The sequence below is a fragment of the Sminthopsis crassicaudata genome, chromosome 5, assembly GCF_048593235.1.
Source record: "Sminthopsis crassicaudata isolate SCR6 chromosome 5, ASM4859323v1, whole genome shotgun sequence".
NCBI lineage: Eukaryota > Metazoa > Chordata > Mammalia > Dasyuromorphia > Dasyuridae > Sminthopsis > Sminthopsis crassicaudata.
This window is the reverse complement of record NC_133621.1, coordinates 98,347,168-98,356,385: the sequence shown is the minus strand read 5'-3', so window position 1 is coordinate 98,356,385 and position 9,218 is coordinate 98,347,168. Positions and strand designations below refer to the sequence as shown.

The window sequence follows — 9,218 nt, the reverse complement described above, 5'->3', positions numbered from 1 at the left end:
CCCACTTATCCTCAATCTTCATTATCCAAGGCAATGTTGTCCCTATCACTCTACTGAGGTGGAGAGGTCACTTTGACAGAGATTTGATAAACTCATTGACCTTTGATCAAGTCTTATTCCTCCCCAATGTTTCTGTGGTATTTGTATTGTTGACTACTCCATCTAGATATTTTAACTTTTTCTGATTGTTCTTTGCTTCTCTCAGTTGATTGGTGATTGTTGTTTGATTTCTTCATTGGTTCCTTGTCATCCTACCCTCCTACATGTAAATCAAGGTTATATCTTTAAACCTATTCATTCTCAGCACTCTTCCTTTTTGGTGGGAATTTACAAACATAACATATTTGCACAGGCTACTTATAAAATATATATATATATTTAGTGCATTTTGTCTGGATCCGCCTTTCCCCCTATCCCAGGCTACCTTGTTTTACAATTATCTATGTATATTATGTTTTCTTTATTTGACTATAATCTCTTTAAGAATAGGAACTGTTTTTTTTAACCTATTTTCTGCCAGACTTTGCATGGTTCCTGACATAATAAACACTTAATATATGTTTCCTTAACCAATTTTACTTAAAACTATTCCCCTTGCTAATTTTTTTCTACTTTCCTTTTATAAACATTTATATAGAAAATTAAGTTGAAGGGTCAGTTCATCTGACCTAGCCATTTCATTATTTTTAGGTAGGTTTATGTAGTTAATCTAGAGATGTTGTTGTTGTTGTTGTTGTTGTTGTTTTTTAAAGATCTTTGTGGATAAAGATTTTACCACATTCCTTGGGAAACTGTCTGAATTTTTAATATCTCTGAAGTTTTGTTGTCACTGTTCAGTCATTTTTCAGTTTTGCCCAACTATTTCATGATCCAATTTTGTGGATTTTTCAGCAAAGATACTGCACTGGCTTGCCATTTCCTTCTCCAGCACATTTTACAGATGAGAAATTAAGGAAAGCAGAGGTAAGTGATTTGCCCAAGTTGGCACTGCTATTATATGTCTGAGACCAGATTTGAACTCATAAGGATGAGTCTTCCTGACTTCAGACCTGACACTCCAGCCACTATACCACCTAGCTATAAGATTTCAGAATTCCCAAAATATAAAAATCCTATGAAGATTTTTTTTCCATTTTGATCTTGATTTTGGCAGCTTGTCGTCACAACATCATAATAAAGTCAATGATCATGTTCTCAATACCACCATCCCTGAGGGAAAAAAAGAATCAACAATAGACTCTGAATTGCTTTTTTATAGAAAAGTCACATTTATCAAAATCATCAACAACAGCACCTTTACTGTGTGTCAAGGAAAAAGGCATAATAAAGGTCCTTCTTCTTACCAAAAATATTCAGCAACAGAAATTGCTTGATTATTACTGGCTCTGGGCCATTTCCACATGACTTATTAAAATTGTTTTTAAAGTTATGTCTAAATGAAACGTTTTATAGGAGTCCACATTTATCAGTGACATTTTTTTCTTTGCAACCTATCTCTGTCACAAAAAGAAACCCAATTTCTTTGATATTATTTGATGTTAATATGCTATATAAATTGCAAACAGAGGATTTAATATTTTATTTTGGAAATAATAAAGAATTACTAAATTATATTGAATAGGAGAGAGGGCGACATGGTCTTATTTGTATGTTTGTAAGATTAAGTTTCCAAGTATAAGTCAGGTTTAGGGAATGGGACCTACCTCATAGCCCATGTGCAAGAGAGGGACATAACTCTGACAAGTTATGAGTATCTGTACCAATGATAACAACACGTTAATCAGAACAAATTAATTATAATTTTCAATATAATCCTCTGACATTGTTTTTTGTTATAAAAAGAGACACTGACTTTAGTAAATTCATAAGAATAAAAATTCCATTTTATCTTATTTGATAGGTATGTAGAGCTGTAGGTTTATGTATTATAATAATATTTTATTGGTATTCTGCTTTAATCCCTCATTAAGGAATGTTAGTGGCCTTGGGCTTGCCAGATGCCAACAGAAAACAGATTTCTTAGTGACTGTGTATCTGTTGCTGGATAACTAGTTTACATAAGCTGAGAGAAAATGATCATAAAAGCAGTGACCAAAAAATTATTTTCCTTATTTTTTTCTTTTTTGACACAGAAATTTACAAAAGTTTTGATTAAGATTTAGAGGGATTTTGGTTGCCATAGATACTAGAGGTAGAAAATATGATTTAAGTTCCTATCCAACATTTTGAGAATTTAATTTGGGAAAGAACAATAATATATATTTGCTTTGAAAATAAAATTTTAAGATTTTATTAATAATATAGAAGACTGATTTAAAGTATTTTAAATTTATTATTCCACAGGTTAAAAAAAAACAAACCCAAACCTCATGTCATCAAAAAGTGTTTTTACGGATCCATAGCTATTTGTTAAATTGAGTTGAAATGGTATGTTTAAATATGATCAGCAAATATTTGACTTTTTCCAATTTTTTTTTATTTCTCAAATAGGGCTATGGGGGACAATCAGACAATAGTGACTGAATTCATTCTGCTGGGATTTTTTCTAGAAACAAAGATGAAGATATTTCTCTTTGGGCTTTTCTCTCTCCTCTATACTCTTACCCTTTTAGGGAATTTAGTGATTTTGGGTCTCATCTGCTTGGACTTCCGACTACATACTCCAATGTATTTCTTCATATCACACCTGGCCATTGTTGATATCTCTTATGCCTCCAATACAGTCCCCCAATTGTTGGGAAACAATCTGGATCCACTCAAACCAATCTCCTATGCAGGATGTTTGACCCAAACCTTTTTTTTCCTAACTTTTGCTCTCACTGAATGTCTTCTCCTCCTGGTAATGAGTTATGATAGGTATGTAGCAATCTGCCATCCTCTCAGGTATTCTGTCATCATGAACTGGAAAGTATGTACTGGATTGGCTATTACACCTTGGGGAAGTGCTGCTTTCTTGGCCCTGATCAATGTGATTCTCATCCTGAAAGTGCCCTTCTGTGGGAATCTAGAAGTCAATCACTTTTTCTGTGAACTCCTATCCCTTCTCAGGTTGGCTTGTGCCAACATCTGGATTAACCAAGTCATGGTTTTAATAACTAGTGTTTTATTTTTGCTGGGCCCCTTCTGCTTGGTTCTGGTCTCTTACATGTATATCATTTGTGCCATCCTGAAGATCCAGTCTGGGGAAGGACGAAAAAAAGCATTCTCCACTTGCTCCTCCCACCTCTGTGTCGTTGGGCTCTATTTTGGTAGTGGTATTGTCATGTACATGATCCCCAATTCTAGCAATCCTGAACAGCAGAAGAAAATACTTTCCCTGTTTTATAGCTTCTTCAATCCTACACTGAACCCTCTGATTTATAGCCTGAGGAATGCAGAAGTGAAAGGTGCACTGAGGAGAGTGTTGGGGAAAGAGAGGCAAAAGTGAAGCATTTTGGGTAATATCCAAGTATACAATGATGGGAGGTAATGTTATGAAGCACAAGAGAGGAGAAACAGAATCTGTCTTCTTGGATAAGATGGCAACTTTATGCTTTGAATCTGTAACACACTTCTTAAAATATTCTGTCTTGAAAAGGTCATAGTAAGCCAAGATACTTGCCAATTTCTACTCAAAATCTCTGAGCTGAATTCTGGACTTATGATCTATGTCTCTATCTCTTTTGTCCTCCCCATTTACCCCCAACATTATGAATTATATTGGCATATCATAATATCTGTATCCTCTTTTATTTCCATGTTCACTGCTCCTTCTCTTTTGTTTTCCTGTTTCTATTCCTTTGTCTGTTCACTACTCCTTTCATCAGCCTTATTCAGTTCTCTCTATATTTATTTGGACCTATTTTTCACACCACATCCTTAATAAATGTTAGTTGAATAAATGGATAGATATTTCATGTATTCCCCTGCACCTGTTTGAAAAGAACAAAGAACAACACATAGAGAGGAAAAGGTTATTTTCTTCTACATACTATCAAGCATTGGAAAATAATATTTTAAGGCCAAAAAGAAGGAAATCTGAAAAAAGTTTGCATGTTAAATGACTTTATTTATTTTTTATCAAGTGTTCAATTATAGATAAAATAAAGCTGTGACCTGAAAAAGAGGAGGTCCAATAACATAGTAAGAACAAAGGATAACAAATGGAATGCTGTTCTGATATCCATGTAATATTAAAAGATTATATAGAAGACTTCCAGGGTTGAAGCCATGATGGCAGAGTGAAGCCAGGAAGCTGTTTGAACTCTCCCAGTTTCCATTGAAAACCACATGAAACCAAACTGCTGAACAGAACCTGATGGAATGAAACCACTCTATAACTTAAGAAAGACTGGAAAAAATTAAAGAAAAATCAGTCACACGGGGGTGAAAAAGGGTGTTTAGTGTAGCTCAGGCTAACCCTGGGAAAGCCGGTGAGAGGGTCTTAATCACAGCAAATTAGCAACTAAGACCCTCTGTCCTGACACAGTAGAAAAGCAAATAAGTGCAGTAGCTTCTAGTCCCACTCAGAAAGCAAAATCTTGCAAACTAGGCTGCTTCCTAAAAAGAGCAGGCAATGCTACCTCCTGCAAACACACACACAAAAATTAATCTACAAACACAGAACTCAAAAAGAAACATAGAAAAGTAAACAGGGGAAAAACACATTATTAAAGGTTAAACTGTTTATATCTCTAATGGGAAAATGTTATCTGCAAGTCTTGAAATTTGTACTGTTACTGGGGCACATGGACTGAGGGTTGATTGTGAATGGACTCTGATGTGATGACATCAAAGAAAAAGACATTAAGGGGAGAAAAATATTCTGTACTGGAAAAAAGAGGAAACTGGGGGTATAATGGGTCAATGGGTTTACATGAAGAGGTGGAAAAGACCTATCATAATCGAGGGAAAGAAGGAAGGAGGGTAAGCATTATCTAAAGTTTGCTCTAATCAGTTTTGGATCTAAGAGGGAATAGCTTAATCATTCAGTTGGGTATAGAAATTTATCAAACTCTAGAAAAAAGTAGGGGAAGAAAGAGGAAAGAAAAGGGACAGGATAGAAGGGAGGGCAGAAACACTAAGGGAAAAGGTAAGAAAAGGAGAGGAGAAGTGATTTTACTCAGCAGTACATAGCATTTACACAAAAATTGACCATGTATTAGGGCATAAAAACTTCACAATCAAATGCAGAAAGGAAGATACAGTAATTGCTTTTATTTATTTATTTATTTTTCCATGATGTGATCAAAACTATATTCAGTAAAGGGCCAGGAAAAGATATACTAAAAGTCAACTTGAAATTAAATAATCTAATTCTAAAAAATGACTGGATCAAACAACAAATCAGAGATTTTATCCAAGAGAATGATAATAGCGAGACAACATAACATAACTTATAGGATGAAACCAAAGCAGTTGTTAGGGGAGATTTTGTATCCCTAAAAGGTGATATGAATAACATAGAGAAAGAAGAGATCAGTGAATTGGGCATGGACCTTAAAAAGGTAGGAAAAAAACAAGTTAAAAACCCCCAATTAAATGCCAAAATTTCTGAAACTCAAAGGAGAGATTAATGAAACTTAAACTAAGAAAACTATTGAAGTAATAAAACTAAGTTGGTTTTACAAAAAACAAAAACAAAACCCAACAAAATAAACAAAATTTAATTAGATAAAAAACAGGAAAAAACCCCATACCACCAACATCAAAAATTAAAAGGGTGAACTTACCACTAATGAAAAAAGAAATTAAAGCAGTATGGCAGCAATTCTGATAATCTAACCAAGATTGATGAATATTTCCAAAAATATAAATTGCCCAGATTAGCAGAAGAGGAAATAAATTATTTAAATAGTCCCATTTTAGAAAAAAGAAATAGACTAAAGCTTTGATGAGCTCCCTAAGAAAAAAATCTCCAAAGTCAGATGGATTTACAAGGGAATTCTACCAAATATCTAAAATACAATTAATTCCAATAATATAAACTATATGGGAAAAATAAATAAAGGAGTCCTGCCAAATTCTTTCTATGACACAAATATGGTATTGAAACCTAAACCAGGAAGAGCAAAAACAGAAAAAGAAATTACAGACTAATTTCCCTAATGAATATTTATGCAAAAATTTTAAATAAAACATTAGCAAAGATTTTACAGCATTTATCAGCAGCATAATACAATCTTACCAAGTGGAATTTATACCAACAATGCAGTTCTTATTCAATATAAGTTCAATATAAGGAATATGTTATTCCTTATTATATTACATTATTATATAATTATTAATTATATAAAAATAATTATATAATTATATTACATATAATCAATATAAGGAAAACTCTTACCAAAATACATAACAATAACAATACCATCATTAATCACATGATGATCTCAATAGAAAAAGAAAAAACTTTGACAAAATATAGCACCCATTCCTATTAAAAACTCTAGGTATCATAGGGATAAAGGGACCTTTCTGTAAAATAACAAGCAGTATCTATCCAAAACAAACAGCAAGCATTATTTATATCGGAGAGAAGATGGACACATTTCTAATGAGATCAGGAATGAAACAAGGATGTCCATTATTGTCACTATTATTCAACATTGTACTAGAAATGTTGGCTTTAGCAATAAGAAAAGAAAAAAGAAATTAAAGGAATTAGAATAGGCAATGAGGAAATATAACCATCATTGTTTATAGATGATATGATGATATAAAATCCCAGAAAATCATCCAAAAACTTACTGGAAACAATTCACAGCTTTAGCAAAGTTGCAGGATATAAAATAAACCCGCACAAATCATCAGCATTTTTATATATTACTGACAAAGTTCATCAGCATGAGATAGAAAGAGAAACTTCTCTTGAAATTACTGTAGGTAAAATAAAATACCCCCATAACCATATGAACATAATTATAAAACACTTCTTACACAAATAAAGTCAGATTTACACAATTGGAAAAATATAAATTGCTTATGAGGAGGTCAAAAGGTATGAACAGACAATATTCAAATGACAAAATTAAAGCCATGTATAGTCATATGAAAAAGTACTCTAAATCACTATTGATTAGAGAAATGCAAATTAAAATAATTTTGAGATACCTCTTGACATCTCTTGGATTGGTTAAGTCAACAAGAAAAGATAATGATAATTGTTGGAGGGAATGTGGGAAAACCGGTACACTAATGCATTGTTAATGAAGTTGTGAAATTATCCTACCACTCTTTATCTCAAGCCCCAAAGAAATTATAAATTAAAAAATATGTGCAAAAATGTTTGTAGCAGCTCTTTTTGTGGTAGCAAAGAATTGGAAAATGAGTAAATGTCTATCAATAGGGGAATGGCTGAACAAGTTGTGATACATGAACATAATGGAATATTATGGTTCTATAAAAATGATGAGCAAGTTGATTTTATAAAGCCCTGGAAATATTTGTATGCACTGATGCTGAGCAAAAAAAAAAAAAAAAAGAAAAAAAAAGCAGAACCAGGAATATATTATACACAGTAGCTGCAAGAATGTGTGATCAGCTCTGACAGACTTGGTTCTTTTCAGTGGTTCAGAGATTCAAAGCAATCCCAATAAACTATGGAAAGAAAATACCATCTGCATCCCAAAAAAGAACCATGGATACTGAATATAAATCAACCCATGCTTTGTTGACTTCTTTTTTCTGCTTTTTTTTGTCTCTCCCATGATTTTTCCTTTTTGCTCTGATTTTTCTCTCCCAACATGATTCATAAAGCAATATGTATTAAAAATAACTAAATAAAAATTATATCCAGAAAATCAGTCCAACAGTTTAATATATTTATTATAAACAGCAACAATCAAAAAGGTTATTGAAACAGATTAACAAGAATTTTTATAGTTCAGATGAAAATGTAGTTTCATCATTTATAATTTTTTTAAAATTTGCATGTTAACTTTGATAAAGTGAGTTAAAATATATAAAAAAACTATATGCAAGACTTTTATTATATTGAGTGAACCTTCTGTGGAGGCTGAAATAAGCAATTAATAAAGGATCTTTCCAAAATGATTCAAAGCACAGATAGATTAGATTATCAGTCAACCAGCATCTATCTATTTATTCATTCATTCATTTATTTGTCTGTTTATCTATTTCTCTATTATTATTTTTATTAAAGCTTTTTATTTGCAAAGCATATGCATGAGTAATTTTTCCAACATTGACCCTTTTATTCCAAATTTTCCCCTCCTTCCTCTTATCCCCTCCCCTAGCTGGCAGATAGTCTAATACATGTTAAATATGTTGAAATACATCTTAGATCCAATATATGTATGCATATTTATACAGTTATCTTGCTGCACAAGAAAAATCAGATCAAGAAGGAGGAAAAAGAAAAACTGAGAAAGAAAACAAAATGCAAACAAATAACAACACAGAGAGTGAGAATGCTATGTTGTGTTCCACCCTCTGTTCCCATGGTTCTCACTCTGGGAGTAGATGCTCTTTTCATCACTGAACAAGTGGAACTGGTTTGAATCATCTCATTATTGAAGTGATGCCCCATCCACCAGAATAGATCATCATATAGTCTTGTTGTTGCTGTGTAAAATAATCTCCTGGTTCTGTTCATTTCATTCAGCAGCAGTTCATGTAGGTGCCTCCAAACCTCTCTAAAATCATCCTATTGGTTGTTTCTTATAGAACAATAAAATTCCATGACATTCATATGCCATAATTTACTCAGCCATTCTCCAATTGATGGGCATCCACTCAGTTTCCAGTTTCTTGCCACTACAAGAGGGTTGCCATAAACATTTTTGCACATGTGGGTCCCTTTCCCTCCTTTATATCCTTTGGGATATAATCGCAATAGAAACACTGCTGGATCAAAGGGTATGCACAGTTTGATAACTTTTTGAGCATAGTTCCAAACTGCTCTCCAGAATGGTAGGATCTGTTCACAGTTCCACCAATAATGTATCAGTGTCCCAGTTTTCCCACATCCCCTCCAACATTCATCTTTATTTCTTCCTGTCATTTTAGCCAATCTGGCAAGGGTGTGGTGGTATCTCAGAGTTGTCTTAATTTGCATCTCTCTGATCAATAGTGATTTGGAGCACTTTTCATATGACTAGAAATAGTTTCAATTTCTTCACCTGAAAATTGTCTATTCATATCCTTTGAGTATTTATCAGTTGGAGAATGGCTTGAACTATTATAAATTAGTCAATTCTCTCTATATTTTAGAAATG

At 33.0% G+C, this 9,218-nt stretch overlaps 1 protein-coding gene across 1 annotated transcript; it reads left to right on the top strand.

The window, feature by feature from the left end:
* The first annotated feature begins 2,419 nt into the window (after positions 1-2,419).
* On the top strand, positions 2,420-3,427 carry LOC141545212 (olfactory receptor 2A1/2A42-like). The gene has a single exon (XM_074272237.1). It carries the CDS (start codon positions 2,495-2,497, stop codon positions 3,425-3,427), a length of 933 nt encoding a protein of 310 aa, XP_074128338.1. The 5' UTR covers positions 2,420-2,494.
* The last annotated feature ends 5,791 nt before the right edge of the window (positions 3,428-9,218 follow it).